Below are 16,604 nucleotides of genomic sequence, written 5' to 3'. Positions count from 1 at the left end.
ATTTTTGTAACTAAGACGTTGGTTATAATTTAGTATACAATACCAGGGATAAGGCGATAATGTCGATAAGCGTTGCAATTCCAGGGGAAAAAAAAAACAGGTGATTGGCGAACAAGAAAAAGAGCATGCACACAAATCGAACTTCTCAAAATGAGAATCTTGCAAAATTATCCAAAGTAATTTCGATGTTGATGGCATAAAATGGTGTTTTGGGTTCGGGTTGGGGGGCTGGGTTAAAAGAAACTTACAGTTGCAAACTCCCGAGTCCCGCTCGGGCATTTCCTTGCTTGATACTTTGATAGTCTCTTTTGAGCAATAGGACTTAAGACAAGAGCCAAATTTATTATGGAAAATGTGAGCTATTATCATCTGAAAACCTTTGCTTTTATATTTTTTTTATCTGTCATCCATCATTGTTAGTTCAAAATGCTACTATAATTTTGAAGACAAACTAATCAAAATTAGGGGTGATCGCGGTGTGGGCGGTGCGGTTTTTCATCAAAACCGCAGACCAAACCGCGTATGCGGTTTGCTTGAAAACTCAAACCGCAACCGCACCGCGCTAGGATAAAAACCACGTAAACCGCACCACAAAAATGCGGTGTGGTGCGGTGCGGTTTGTGCGGTTTGTGTATGTTTAAGAATAAATATTTTTAGTTGAAGTTAGTAATAAAATTTAAATATAAAATAACTAAAATTTTTTCTTGTAATGAATTTATATGATATTTATCATTTCAGAACTACAACTACAAAAATAATGCACATAAAAATGTAAATATAATAATAAATATGAGTACTAAGAAACATATTATAATAATATAATCATATCATACAAATTTGGTATAATGGTAATATAATGGTAATGCGAGATTGATAAAATAATAATTAGCTATTGTTTAACAAGATATAAAATATATAATATAATTTAACATAATATAATTTTATTTGACATAATTATAAAAAACATATATATATATATATATATATATATATATTTATTTATTTTATTTGACAATCACTAATATATTAATATATATATATATTATAATACCATGGTGCGGTGCGGTGCGGTTTAAACCGCACTAGCAATATGCCAAACCGCAACCCGCACCACACCGCGCGGTTTGTGAAAAAGTCAAACCGCAACCGCACCACGAAAATTAAAAACCGCGTTTTGTGGTGCGGTTTGGTGCGGTGCAGGCGATTTATGCGGGTTGGGCGGTTTTTTGATCACCCCTAATCAAAATATAGGCAAAATTAAAAATACGAAATGTATGACTTGCATGTCTCAACACTCAACTTACCAACCAATAATTTAAACATTATCGTAACCTCAAAATCTGAAAGTTGATCAGGTCATTAGGTACAGTGCATAATCACTCTCCCTCTCTCCTAACAACATTGTGGTTTAATTAAAAATAATATTAATATGTAATGATTTTCTTGTGGGGTTGAGAAAAGGTAGCTCCTCACATTATTGTCATTGTTTGTTCTTCAATCACTGCAATACATCCTCTCATTGCTTAAGTAAAAACACACAATTCTTTGACAGTGATTTGGAAAATATATTGAGGCCTCTACTTAAAGCAGAGGAAACCAAAGTTTTATGTGTTTGTATCATACTTTCAAACATTAAGAAAGAAGAAAAAAAAAAGGTGCAGATTAAAGAATAGAGGGGCCATGGCCAGTGAAACTGCACAGTCACACCTACCCTTTTAGTTGAGTATTTCTTCTCTTCTACTCTTGCTTCCCCTGCCACCACCATTTTCTTTCTGTTTCCTTCTTCTTCTTCTACTTCATAATTTGGACTTGGCCATTTGATAACTTGAGGGTCCTTACAGAACCCAAGTCAACAACTTTCTTCTGGTATGTTATGCTTGATACATATCATATAACATTTCTTTATGCTGCATACTTACTCTGTGCTTGTTTTGCTGGTTTTCTACATGCATTGTAGTTTGTGCATTTATAAAGTATGTATTCTGTTGGTCTATTGCAGAATTTTAATCTTGAATTTGAGATTTGAGAATATTAAGAACTCAACTTAGCATATGAGTTTGGCTACCGTTTTGTTTCATGTACACAGATAGCTAGTCTGTTAAATTTTGTTTGGTGATTTTGGAGATTCTTTGGTTAAAATGCTGTTTTGTGGATATTTCCTCTATCTTCTTTCATGATCAAGCCATTACTTGCATTCATGAATGATGTAATTTTGTTAAGAGATGCTGATTGTGTTTGTGCAATTGATACTGAAAACTTTGAATGTTGGATATATTTTGATCTTATGCCCCCTCGAATGCTTTTGCAAGTCGAAAGTGCTTCACTATCGGAGGAGCTATTTTAATTCTTGTCAAATAGAACAGCTGTATAATGGTTTACAAGATACCGACCGTGTTCTCAAAGAGTTTCTAAACACATTGAAATAAACAATAATCTGTCCATATATTTTGTTGTTCAGTTGATTTGGATAGTTCGACATATATTGCTTTCTGTAGGAAGAATTAATATCTACTATTGAACTTCAATGATTGCATAATGTGAGTCTTCAACTTTCATTATTTATTAGGGGAGCCTACGAGAGAGATTTGATATTGATAATGAGATCTGGAGATTGGCTAAAAAATTTAATTGGCTTTAAGAAACTGAAGAACAAAAGGCCAAAATATCTAAAGGTATTCATCCTTTAAAGTTTTCTCTGTAGAATGATTATGATATATATTTGTTTTTTTCGGTTCGGAGGTGTAAGTGGTCCATAATTTCCAATGAGAAACTGGAACTCGTTTGTTCTATTGGGTACTAGATGCAGGGATAAAAAGAATTGAGCTTTTTTATTGAAATCAGTTGAAACTAGTATTTACCATATGAAATGTGCATGTTTTCTGTTGGCAATTTTCTTGGCTAAACCACAGGGATCTTCCGCACCTCAAAATGCAAACGGGATTAACCAAAATCATCACCTTCAGACAATGTCCACTAATGTTTCACATCATGTCTGTAGTGGGAATCCTGGGATCCGGATTGAGGATCTGGCAGCTACACGGATTCAAAGTGCATTTCGAGCATATAGGGTAAGTTTTGGTGCAAGTTATGCTCAGTAGAGTTGATTTTAATATATATGCAAAATGCTATCATTCTATATAAATCTTTTGTGATTTGATTTTTGCTTATGCAGCCATAAGGCCATTACACTAAAGCAAGCTTCTTCTTTCCCTGTCAATTATCTTCGCTGGATTAATAATGAGCGATCCTATTATTGTTTCCTATGGTTTATTTTCCTACTTCCATAAATTGATCTTCATATACGAAGAGCATCTCAAGAAGCTCTCTGTAGGTTTTGAAATGTAAAATTACAGCAGAATCAATCTACACAATCTAAATATTTATTTCACAAACTGTACAATAACAAATACACATTGATACAGAATTCTAAATATAGGACTACCTATATAGTGGCAGTTATAACCACCACAAATAACTACCCCTAAATACAAGGTCTACAGTTACAAATAACTGCTGCAGACTTTATTCTATTTAAAAGACACTAGATTTGCAACTAGACACATAACAAGTTGGACTTAATAAACATTCTTAAAGCTAATTGTCTGTTGCAGCGACTAAAGCATATTTTAACACTCTCTATTCTAGCTCTTAAGTGAAAAAAAATAAAGCCATGCATAAATTAGAGCTCCAAGAGTCTCTTCAAAAAGTTAAGAGCTCATTCTCTCTCCTCTCTTTTAGGAGCCACAACTTGGCTCTTAACTTATTTTTATCAATAAAAAAATTTCCCCCTCCAATTAATCCCCACTTTTGAATTTGGATCTATGTTATAGTGAAGCCTAACATGAATAAAATATGATATAGAGAAGAAATATAGAGAGCATTGTTAATATTCATGCTCTAAACTTTGTACTAATTTATATTATATTTAGGAGCCAATTAGGAGGCTCTTGGAGATGAACAGTCTAAATGTTGTACCGGTATAAAAAGTTGGAGATATGGAACCGGCTTATAACTTTAAGGATCTTTTTAGATCAGCAGCTTCTGATCAACACCTATCATGAAGTTACTTGAGGAATGTATCTGTATAATTTACTAATCTTTTATAATTGTTTAAGTTATTGGAATTTGAACAAGTTCGTTCTTTTTCCTCTCTACTGATAGCCAGTTGCAATCACGACATATATAAATGTGTTTCACTGGTGGAGACATATATTTACTATAACATCATGTTTTCATTAACGCTTGATTAGCTGAAAACATGGTTGTCCTTTGCATTTTGGCAGTTGAAAAAAATACATCCTGTTTGCTCAACGAGGAGCTTTATAGTATGTTTCTGATAAAGTACTGGAATTTATAGTTAGTCCTTGTGTAATTGTTTTATATATTATATGAGCCTTTAGCTATTTTTGATTTCAATTTATAACTTAATTATCTTCAATGACATTGTGTCAACTGTGTTATTAAGCATTTGTAACTCTTTTAGCAGATAGGTACTTTTGTATAAGAACTTTCTTGTGATTTTGTATGAACCAGATATGGCCAGAAATTGTGTTGCAAATTTGTGAACAAATACTTAATATATTTCCATAAATAAAGAAATGAAGATCAGAAACTAAATTGTTCCAGAGGCATTCTGATTTAGGTGGTATTATTATTATTATTATTATTATTATTGTTACCATATTATTATACAGGCAAGAAAAACTCGGCGGCAGTTGAAAGGGACTGTCAACTTACGGGCAGTAACTTTAGGTTCTTCTTCTAAAAAGCAAGCTTCAGTAACGCTAAGGTACCTACACACATGGAGCAGATTACAAACTGAGATTAGAGTTCGCAGGGCTAGTATGGCAGTGGAAGCCCGAATTAAACAAAGGAAGCTGGAGAATCAAGTAAAACTAGACACCAAGCTTCACGACCTCGAGGTAAAAGTGTCTCATGCATGCAAGGAGTTCATCACTCAATACACATATTGTGGGAGATGAACATTCTTAAGTAACATATTTTTTTTAAAGGTTCTTCTCTTAAATAATTCACTAATTCATTTCAAAACGTCTATGACATTCACTTGTCTTTGCCACATAGTGAATGTACAAACATCTGAAAAATGACCCTGACTTGAATGCTGAATCAATTACTCTAATCACTATAATCACTCACATACACATGGACTGGGGTCTTGCAGGTGGAATGGAGCAATGGTTCTGAAACAATGGAGGAAGTTCTTGCAAGGATTAATCTACGTGAAGAAGCAGCAGTGAAGCGAGAGCGAGCTATGGCATATGCTTTTTCTCATCAGGTATATGGTCGTGATAGCATTTTAATTTTGATATTTTTTGTGTTCAAATCCACCTTGGTTTGAAGTTCCCTCAATTTGTAGTGGAGGGCAAGCTCAAACCCTGCTCTGGGTAATTATGAACTTAGTAAAGCTATTTGGGGTTGGAGCTGGATGGAGCGTTGGGTTGCTGCTAGACCATGGGAAAGCAGAGCCCTTACACAATCAAGTCCAAAGAAAGTGGTGAGTAGTAAGAAAGTAAGCAACACTGCTAAAAATATGAAATCGCCTACAATAAAATCGAGCAATTCAGTTAAGTCCATGTCACCAAGTGGGAAAATCACTACAAATCCGCGGAAGTTGTCTTATGGGGAAGCTGACCAGGAGGCAAACACTAAGAAGGAACAAATAGTATCTTCGTAGAAAGGTAATAAGCTTATTTCAAATGGAATAAAGAATATCTTATACGAAAGCAAAAACCAGTATCCGCCTGTAATATTGTTGAGAAGAAATCTCTTTCCATTGTGTGCATATGAAGCAGCTTGCAGATTCCCTTTCAAACTTTTGGATATCTCGGACAAATCATCTATTTATTGTTTGCAATGTATATAGCCAAAGCTTTGTTTTTTGGGGTGGTTTTGTCAATTGTATAATATTTGTTTAAACTCTGGTGTATCTTATAAATTTGCTTGTAGTCTTTTTGTCGACCAAGCTTTACTGTTCTATTAAATTAACAACACAAGCTCGTTTTGATTATTTTCTTTTCTTTTTTGCTAAATTATGATATGCACTTCTAAATGACGGGCATAGATTTTAGATTTTTAGCATAAATGTTTAGCCTCTGGTTAGCTGTGTAAGTTTTTATGCCTATTATAGGGAAGAAAACTCCTGAGCTCCTTAAATCCCAGGTACTGATGAATAATTAATTGTTTTTTGCTATAATCTGTTGCGGGTCCGAGTCCCTGGCATATTACATAACATAAGTAACATACAGGTTTTTGGTCGTTGGATGAATTTCCAGCTGCGTTCAGCATTTAAAAAGCGTTGTACGAGGTTGTACAACACTTTTTAACCGCTATACGAGGGTTATTTTACATCGTACAATGATAAAAAGCGATGTATGTATTAAAATTTTGTTATAATCCTGGCCGCTTGATATTCATCACATGACCAAAAATCTGTATATTACGTAACTGGTCCTGACATACGTATGTCAGGGCCTGGACCCATCTGTTGCATACCATAAAGTATGTTATTTACCAACATATCGGAATTACGTGTACTATCTCGACAAGGTGATTTTCTTAAATAATTAAGCACACTCACCGACCCATCTTGTTGTTGACAAGATTCGAATCCTCGACTTCTGGTAAGCGAGCGAGGGCGATATCAATCCAAAGATTTGATCAAGATGTCATTGCTCCACGGGTATTGTTTCTCAAATATATCGAGGTATACAAATCTCCACACGCATAATTGATCTCAGCCTATGTTTTACATTGATCATTCTTGATACATGAATTATCAGCTTACAACATGAGTGTGTGAAGTGTGAAGTGCTTTCTATTAACAGTATGTGCACTAATTAGCAAAAAGAACAGTATGTGCACTTCACACATGTTTAGATTCTGTAAAAGAACAGTATGATTAACTTGGCTTTAGAATAATCAATATTTAATCCTGACAAGAAGAAACACAGACACTGAGACATTGATTCTTCAGTTTCTCTAATCTTTCATAAAAATCTAGAAAAGGAAGTACAGATGATTAGTGTTTAAAAGTAGCATTGCTGGTACCTAGGATAAGCCCAATGTCTCTGAAAAATAGTTCAAGGTGGGTACAATAATTTACTTTGCTGTCTTTAACTTTCTTCTGTTCTTAGTAATCTAGATTCTGGATCTCTCACATGGGTATCTTGATACAAGACTCAAAAGAGTACTATAAAAATGACCAGTGTTCACAGTCACCATGAACAACAGCAATAACTGCTTTTACTGTTAATTATAGGGTTGCCAATGTCTAGTAGGGGTGTAGGACCTGCTTGATCGGATTCGGTTACATATAAAACCCAAAATGATTGATTTCAAAATGACCCCAAATGACTCGTTTATCAAATCTATATTTCTTTAAGATGTTAGCTTGTAGTTAACGTTTTTAATTACCAACTTTCTCCGAAGCTTGAAGTGATATGAAGAAACCTTAATTAAATCTTGTAAATTAATTAATGCTCACTAAGACACGCTCTAATAGCATCTTATACATGAAGAAAATGTACTGAGAAATTTTGGAATAGATAAATATGAAATTAAAAAATTCTGAGAAATTCAATCATAAGAGAGACCAAGTTTGAAGGAAGGATATCATCGATAATAAAAAAACCAGACTTGTTGTTTAGATACTAGTGCTAGAAGACCAGGGACTCAGTCTTGGTTTTGATAATCTTGATAGTGCAAGAAAGCATTTGCAGCTGAAGAACTGGATGCTATTGGCTTGGTTGTCTCCCCTTGGCCTCTTATTACCGCAGAATTTGAGAGTTCATTGTAGACTAATCCGGTTCTTGTCACCGATGATGTGTTGAGCAGAGGCATCCAGTCATAATCTCTTCTTGAGGGAGAATTGTTGGTTGAAGGTATAAAAGTAGACTGAATAGATTCCCCCTGAAAACACATTTCACTTTGTTGAAGAAATGGCCCCTCTGTAGAATCAAGAACGCGTAGTTTTGAAGTAGAATTCCTATCGGCCACCTTGTGGAACCAACGTGGATTAGGTGATGCATTAAAGTTAATAATAGGGGATGGGCCTAATGAGATGCTGTTATCATGTTCGGCTAAAGAAAAAGGGCTTAAGTTCTGTTGTAGAATGGTGGGATCATCTTGAAAAGATTGAAGCGAAAGACAAGAATCTTGGTTTTGATTTCTTATTCTTGGATCGAAACCATGTTGGTAATCAGGGAAAGCAACAGAGTTTGATGAATTCGAACCACCAAGCAGTGAAATAAAGCTCAAGTTTTCGTCAGGATTGTCATTAAAATGATGCTGATCACTCCGATGAATACTAAATTCAGGATTCAAGAAGTTACTCTGTAGCTGCATTTGCTGATGAGTTTCTTTGTTCGCATAATAATAAGGCAGCTGCGCCAGAGGCAAATCTTTACCAAGAGCACTGATGGCAGCTTCGGCTTCCTTCATCAACCAATCAATGGCATTACTTGCCCGATCAAAGCCTAGTCGATCTTGCACATCGTAGAATTCAATTGCAGTGTTTGCAGATAGTCGAACTCTCCTGTCCCTCAGACCCTTGGAGGTGGCTACCTTGCAGTGTCGATCTTTACCACCTCCCAAGCGAGGAATGAAACTCTCTCTATCTCCCCTAGCTCTCTTAAAGCACACATTTAACGCAGCTTCTTCGTGTTCATCACAACCATGCACCCTCTCCCTAAATCTCGTGTTTCCAATGTACTTTTGATCAGATTTCAGCCAGTAATCATCTATCACTGCCTTTCCATTTAACCTTCTTTGTTGTGGTGGCTCAGAATAAGCTTGACAGTGATCTCTGTTTTCGCCGTCTGGCAGCACACATTGAACTACATTTGAACTCTCAGCTTTCTGCTTTTGAATGCTCATACTTTTAGTATTCATCCTAGATTTGGTTATTGTTTTCAGAATGGTGGCCTTGATTCTTGAAATTCTTCAACTATATTTTAGGCAATGCTGGTGTTTGGATGCTTTGGGTTTAGTTTAGACTCTTAAAATACTGTTTGGCTTATCCCAATGGCCAATATCATCATCAAAAGGATCGATCAAATTTTCTATTTTCTTATATTATTCATAAATTTTCACCTAAAATAAAACAACTCAACTTTCTTCAACTTAACCATAAAAAAAAATCATAATAACATGCATCGAATCAATTAAACTCGATTTCATGATAACACTATAGTATCAGATCAGTTAAACTCGATTTCATGATAACACTATAGTATCAGATCAGTTAAACTCGATTTCACGATAACGTAACACCTTGAGATTTTAACAGAACTGATATATTATCATCAAAATAGATCGTACGACGAATTAAACTTGTGACACACAAGTATAAAGGCTAGAAATGAATACATGAATAATGAAGAGTTTATAAGAGTTAGTTATATATAGTAAAGGAAGTTCAGCATCCATGTGATGACATGCCCGCAGCTTGAATAGCAAAGAAAGATGGGTCCATGATCTGTGGTTGGCTCAAGTAACTAGGACACTTGCATGCGTCCATGTGCATGGATGGTGCTTGAATCCTATCTTCTTCCTTTTCTTCTGTGCCTGTTTTTCTCATCACTTTGTTTATCATCATTGCACACTGTTGTTTCTGTGTCCTCTCACCTTTGCTTCCACAGAGCATCTCCAAGGGTAATCCCTATATTGGTTATCTAAAAAATAATAAAATAATGGTTACCTAAAATATAGGTAAGCAAAAAGTTGTTTTACTCCAATGATATTACATATACTTGTTACCTATAATTTAAAAATTAATATTTATTTAATATTTAAGGTAATATATGTAAGAAGAGGTAGAGTTGAAATAAATATATGTTATATTATATAGGTAATATTGATGATGTGGCATTATAGGGGTTGGCTTTTTGCTCCCTCAAATAAGGTGATGAGTTTTCTCTCCCCTAAAATTTTTAAGGGATAGGGAGTTGCGTTGGAGGACTTATTTTTGATGCAAACCCCTAAATCTTGTCCACCTAGACCATATATGTGTAAGGAGAGCGTGCATTGGGGTTGCTCTCACCTTTCTTTTGCTAATATCTGTATTTCATAGCATCAGTGTGTCAATGTCAAAACTCCAGTTTCTTCAACTTTGTTGGTGGTAAAGGTGTGTATATGTACATGTTATTTGGAACGTGCATTGAAGCTTTATACTCCCTCCGTCCCCCTCAATTGTTTACATTGGAGGGGGACACGGAGACCAATACAATATATGAAAAATGAGTAAAGTTAGATGAAAAGTGGGTAAAGTGGTGGGACCTATCAATATCTAATAATAGATTTGAGATAGTGGAGGAAAGTAGTGGGTGTAATAGTAGTTTTTATCGTTAAATATGAGATAGTGGGGGGAGATATTGGGTGTAATGATGAGAAAAACTTACTATTTATAGTAACGTAAAGAAATGAGAGGGACATCCCAAAATAGTAACAGTAAATAAATGACAGGGACAGAGGGAGTACTTGATTTGTTACGGAGATTAAATAAATCCTAAAGATTGTTTGGAAACGTGTATTTCATTTCATATTATGGATTTCAAGTGATAAGATTTGAGTTTTATTTCAAATTCGCATGTTTATACTAACATTCGAATGTCCGGACTTTAAATGAAATCCAAATCCAAATCCAAATTCCCAAACAGGTTATTTGATCAGATCCAATTCAGGTTCTCAAATGGACCATAAAATTTGCAACTGAGTGTTGTGCCAACACAAGTACAATCTCTAGATAGATTCTATGCATGAAAATCATTCTACTCAGCTAATGTCAAATAATTATCGTTATTCGTGAACTAATTTCAGCCTCGAGTTCTAATTTTATGTTGCATTCAGTGATAACGCCAATCTCCGATCCCGGTCCTTCCTCCGCCGTGACTGGTGGTTCCGTGGTGTAGCTGCTGGATGGGAGCCTACAAAACAACGCCGGCGGGGGGGGGTTTGCCCCAAAGCGCCTCCGGCGTGAGAGTAAGCGTGGGTTTCGGAAGGATAAGATTAGAGAAAGTGCTATCTATGTGTGGTGGGTGAAGGTGTATGGTGGTTGCTTGTGGCTGGTGGCTGAGAGTGTTTGGATATATGCTGAGTGTAAGTGTGTGTAAAATGAGTATAAAGAGTGAAGTTCCCTTGAACTCTTGATCCTTGGTCTATTTATAGGCCAAGGATTAGGGTTCAAGGTCGCGTACCTGGATCCTGGTCCTACACGTGTAGGGGTTTGATCCCCTACATGTGTCCAGGTGTCAGCGTAGGAGTAGTATTTTGGAATGTTCCCTGGCTTGTCTCTATCGCCAGTAGTTGACCGTTATGTTTGTCTTTATCGTGTCAGTCTGTGCCTTGTGCAGCAAGTGTCGGCTGGTACATATGCACCTGGGTAAGTAATGGGTTTTGCTGTACCCGGGTAGGGAATCTTCTTGCCCGGGTTATGTGGACCGAGAGGTGTAGAGGGCGTCTCTCGGGGCTGGAGGCTATCGGGGGTGAGAGCCCCTTTATAGGACCCGGGTCCGGTCACCGGGTAACACCCTATCATTTGCCCCCCACTCCCTTATATAGATTATCTATGTGAGGGAGTAAAGTGCAGTTTTCGTTTTTGTTTTTGCTTCCCCGGCTGAGTGGATCCGAGTAGTCGTAGAAGCTCGTGTTTGCTTCCTGCCCGGGTAGACCTTTGTAAGGGTAAAAGTTTGCGCTTGCCCCCCTGCCCGGGTGGGTGATTTTGAGTTTTCGTTGTTTTGTTTGTTTCTGTTGGTCAGCAGTCTCAGTTCTGAAGGGACCCTGTGGGAATGTGGCCTTGTGTCCTTCGTTTTTGTGGGGATCCGGGTTAGACTGACCTTGCTGGTTTGCATAATACTGCGTTGGGGGGATCCGGGTTGCTTTCTGTGTCCGGGTTGTGGGTCAGTGAAACGTTTGAGATGTGCGGAAGACGAAGTGTTCCGTGTCTCGGAAGTTGAACCGTTACACGTCTTTTAAGGTGGCGAATTATTACAGCTGTAATAATTATAAATTGTCCAATAGGGTGCGGCCACGTGGCCCATGATGTGATGTGTGTGTATATATAAACTTCCCCTCCATCCGTTTCTCTTTTTTACTTCCATTTTCTACTTGCTTTCTCTGTTTCTTCTTCGAAAACCGCTTCAAGCGCTTCGTCGGTTGTCGGAGTTTGTTGAGTTTCGGGTGTCGCCGCTTGCTTTCTTTTACCGTCTCCGTTGCTGATTCCGGTGAGTCTCCTTTCGCTTTTCTTTACCATTTTCCTTTCCTCGTGCCGCTGCTATTTGCATGGATTTTTCCTTTTAAATGCTTGCTTTTGGTTATTGTGGTACGTGTTTATGCTGCTATTATGCTGCTATCCTTGTTATTCGGAGTTCGATTTTGGTTGTGTTGTTCGTGTTTTGTGTTTCGTCAGTTGAATGTGTTTGGGTTTGGGGCTCGTTTCGGGGTTTGAATCGAAGAAACTTCATTGTGTTCTTGAGTTTTTGTATATGTATGCGTGTATGTATAGGTGGGGCTTCGGTTTTGATCTTTGAGATTTGTTTGAAATTCCTGTGAAGGTGTTTGTGGCTCTTGGGTTTTCGGGGGTTTGAACTGGACCCGGGTAGAGTGATTGTGCCCGGGTTGGGTAGCTTTGTGTCATAGCTGCTTTTAGGTGTTTGTGGGTCGTGTATGTAATTGCGAAGAGTAGGTTTCTCGACCCGGGTATATATGTTAGATCCGGGTAGGGGTTTTGTGTTGCTTTGTTTCGTACTTAGGAGAATTTTGTTGTGTTGCGATTTGTGTATATAGAATCCATGGGACCCGGGTCCCCTTCTAGTATATAGTGCTCTTCTTCTCACGTAGTTTTGGAAAAGGAGAGGGCCTGGTTTGGTTTGTAAGATGTATATGTAACTGTGTAGGGTAGACAATATGGATCCGGGTATAGGCTTTCTCTCATTGTTTTTGTATGTGTTTAATTGCTTCCTTCCCACTTGGTATTCTTCACATAGATTTAGGACGGGATCCGGACCTTAATAAAACTTGAAACAATTTGTGAACCCTTAAAACTGATCCGGGTTGCTTCTTTATTTAGGTCTATGGTCCGGATCCCTTCGGTGGTTTTTGAAGAGTCTTCCAGTGATAGTGAATCGGACGGGTTTCACGCCCTTGCTCATCGTGCCCGGGTCCGCCTCTCTAAAAGGCCAAGACAAGAGATTGTTGCTTACTCGGTCGTCCCCGGGGAGTTCTCTAGCGATACTGAATCCGACGAAGTTCAGACCCTTGCCGCGCGAGCCCGGGTTAAAATGTCTGAAAGGGAGGCTTCGTCTTCTGGGGTTATCTCCGAGTTCCAGAAAGTTAAGGAGGCTGTCGGGCGGCAGGTTATAATGTCCCCCGAGGGCGTCTGGTGTGACTCCAGGTCTTATTTTATTACTAAGGGCCCTCTTGTGGATGAGAAGGGTTTTTACGCCAATATGGCAGGATTTTATAGGGTTAAGCATCCCAACGGGCCACCGGGTCCTTATAATAAGGAGGATTTTGACTATCGATTCCGTGAGTTATCGGTTACCCGGCCTCCTTTCCCTCTTAAGAGTCAGTATAGGGAAATGGCTCCGGAGGTCGCGGATAAGATGATTCGGGCAGCTTTCCAGCTTCCTCCTAAGGTAGAGTGGCGGTGGCCAGAGCCTGAGGAGAGGATCTACCATCGTCCGGATGATGGCTTTGTTCCCGTGTGGATGGAGCATCTCAGATCCGGGTGGAACCCGAGGTGGCACATTTTCTTTAAACACTTGTGCAAGTACGAGTTCAAGTGTTCGCCGATGCAACTGACCCCGAATGCTATAAAGTGGATGACCTGGTTCCTGATGGCGTGTAATAAGAAGAACTATTACCCGACTCTAAAACTTTTCCATATACTTTTTCAATTTAAGAAGTCTGGGGTGAAGCCCCTCTATGAGTTGCGATTTCGCTCTAAGGAGTGTGGTCTGGGGGCCGGGTTCATCAGTCCGGTAATCCACCAGAGTTCTTTGAAGGGTTGGAACGGGGAAATACTTATGTTGAAAGGGTTGGATCTGGCGTTCATGCCTTATATTGTTTCTGATGAGGATCAGGTGAAGACTAACTTTCCGGCTCCGGGTGCTGCGGGTGAATTTCGTGAGCAGCTACGTGATTTTTGTGGTTGCCTCGGGTCCCAACTGACCCGGGATTCGTTCATGAAACACGACCAGCTGCACGAATACGGCTGTAAGTTGTGGTGCTTCTTACCCGGGTTGACCTATATTATTTGTCCTTAGATATTTTCTGCTATCTTTCGTTGTTGGTTCTTTGCTGCTTTAATTTTTACCTTTATATGTTGTGCTGTTTCTGACCCGGGTATTCTTCTGTTGTTTCAGGTTTGCCGTACTTCGATCCTGATTTGTGGAAGGAAATGGCTAGCGACTCGTTTGCTGCTCACTTGAAGAGTTTGGGTGCGGCCCACACCCTTCCTAAGCCGGCTCCTAAAAAGTCCAAGAAGAAGAAGGCTGAATCCGGGTCTTCCCGACAGGAGACAGAGGGGACGGGTACCTCTAGTGCGAACCCGGATCCTATCTTGGAGGTAGAGGATCCGGAGTTGAGTGCTGACCAGCTGGGGGTGGAGAGCCCGGATCCACAACCGAAGCTGAAGAAGAGGAAGCCAAGCTCTTCTGTGAGAAAGGTTGTGGAAGCCGGGAACGTAGATCTCGGGAAGTCGCCTGTTGAAGTTCTTGATCTGGATGTGGAAGGCGAGGAAGGGACCCGGGTGGCTTCTGGAGTTGGTAAGCCGGAGTTTGGCCGGTATTCTTTGAAGAAGGTAATAGGGTTAATGTCTGAGCTTCCGTCCGATCAGGATTGGGAGGTGATGGAGGAGGAGGGTCTCGTCGAGAATTTCAAAGGGCTGGGGAGTCTTTGGGCCGAGGTAATTTTCCTTCTCCCCCCTTTTTTTTGTAGTTCATGTTTTTGTTTTTGTACCGAATTGTTGACCCGGATTAATGTTTGGGCTTTGCTTTGTCAGCTCGGTGGTCGTTTGGCCGGGTTTAACACCCATGCTCTGAACCAGTTGAAGAAGGAGAGAGATTTTTCTGCTAGCAGCTTGACCCGGATCTCCAAACTCGAGAAGAGTCTGGACTTGGAACGGTCGGCTAAGGAGGTGTTGGAGACCGGGATGGCCACGAGGATTAAAGAGGCTGAAGCTCGGAAAGAGGCTGAGCTTGGGCAGAGGGCCAAAGATGCTGAGATCCGGGCGGATGAAGCTGAGAAGAAGGCTGCCGGGCTGGAGGAGCAGGTAGCTGAGTTGAAGAAGCAGTTGGAGACCCGGAAGGCTCCTGCGGATGTCATCTCTGATTTCAAGAAGTCCCCGGCGTATGGGGATGCTTTGTCGAAGGCCGCAGCCGCTGAAGTTATGCGCTGCTGGACCGTGGCCGAAAAGCATCTCAAGACGGACCCGGGTGCCAATGCTCAGAGCTTCATCGACCTCTATATCGCCGCAAAGGACCAAATCGCTGCAGGTGGGCCGGAGCCCGAACCATATGTCGCCCCGGGTCAGGAAGTGGACTCGGATTCCTCTGCTGAGTCCGAACCTGTGGATGAAGAGATTCCTGTCCAAGATCCTCTTGCCGATGATCCTTCCGTCCAAGTCCCTCCTCCTGCTTAGATTTATTTTTGCTTTTGTTTTTGAAAACAATGTTTTGTAAGTCTTCAACATGCTTGTATCTCCGGATTGGTTTATTGACCGGGTCGGTGTGGACCCGGGACTATGGATGCTGGTTTTGCTTATTTTGACCAAATATTTGTTTATCGTGTTTGCTTGTGAATTGATTGTTTTCGTAGCTTTGTACTTAGAAATTTTTCTAAGTAAATGGAGTAATTGCTTTATAGATGTTTGTACTTAGAAGTTTTCTAAGTAAATGAAATAGATGGACCCGGGTAAGTTCTACCCGGGTTGATTGCTTTATAGATGTTTGTACTTAGAAATTTTTCTAAGTAAATGAAATAGATGGACCCGGGCAAGTTCTACCCGGGTTGATTGCTTTATACATGTTTGTACTTAGAAATTTTTCTAAGTAAATGAAATAGATGGACCCGGGCAAGTTCTACCCGGGTTGATTGCTTTATAAATGTTTGTACTTACACTATACCATAGATTGCATTTAGCAACCCCTAAAAATAATTGCTATATTATAAAAAAGCATTGCAATAGACTCTATTGCAACAATTTTCAAAAATTCGACCGTTAAGTTTGCCCCCGTTGCCATAGGGCCCTTTTTGCAATGAATTAACCCTTGTATTGCAACATGTTCGATTCATTGCCAGAGCCACATATTGCAACAAGTTTTTCTCTATAGCAATGCAATTTAAATCATTGCTGTAGTTTGTTCTATTATTGCAACAAAATTTGCAACACTTTATTTTGATTTAAACATTGCCATAGAGCACCTGAGGCAACAAATTTTGGTCCTAATGTATTGTTATTTTAGTGAATTATAATATAAAAAGCAACCTCTAAGGCAACATTATAATGACATATTGCAACATTATGAATAAAAAAAATGGACATGACCATTTTATAAATATATCAATCCACCAATTTAATGGTTCAA

General features: G+C 39.1%; 1 protein-coding gene across 3 annotated transcripts; it reads left to right on the top strand.

The window, feature by feature from the left end:
• Positions 1-1,471: 1,471 nt before the first annotated feature.
• LOC108206315 (protein IQ-DOMAIN 9) lies at positions 1,472-6,028 on the top strand. 3 transcript variants are annotated; one of them, XM_017376571.2, is made up of 6 exons: positions 1,472-1,718; positions 2,567-2,672; positions 2,910-3,068; positions 4,695-4,922; positions 5,183-5,296; positions 5,378-6,028. In XM_017376571.2, exons 2-6 carry the CDS (start codon positions 2,598-2,600, stop codon positions 5,693-5,695), a joined length of 894 nt encoding a protein of 297 aa, XP_017232060.1. In that variant the 5' UTR covers positions 1,472-1,718; positions 2,567-2,597; the 3' UTR covers positions 5,696-6,028. The 3 variants fall into 3 exon arrangements, with proteins under 3 accessions (XP_017232060.1, XP_017232062.1, XP_017232059.1); XM_017376570.2 differs by having other exon boundaries at positions 1,473-1,866; XM_017376573.2 differs by lacking the exon at positions 2,567-2,672 and having other exon boundaries at positions 1,472-1,866.
• Positions 6,029-16,604: the final 10,576 nt, after the last annotated feature.

Source organism: Daucus carota, chromosome 2, assembly GCF_001625215.2.
Source record: "Daucus carota subsp. sativus chromosome 2, DH1 v3.0, whole genome shotgun sequence".
Lineage (NCBI taxonomy): Eukaryota > Viridiplantae > Streptophyta > Magnoliopsida > Apiales > Apiaceae > Daucus > Daucus carota.
The sequence above is the reverse complement of the archived record's forward strand: the minus strand, read 5'-3'. Positions and strand labels throughout refer to the sequence as shown.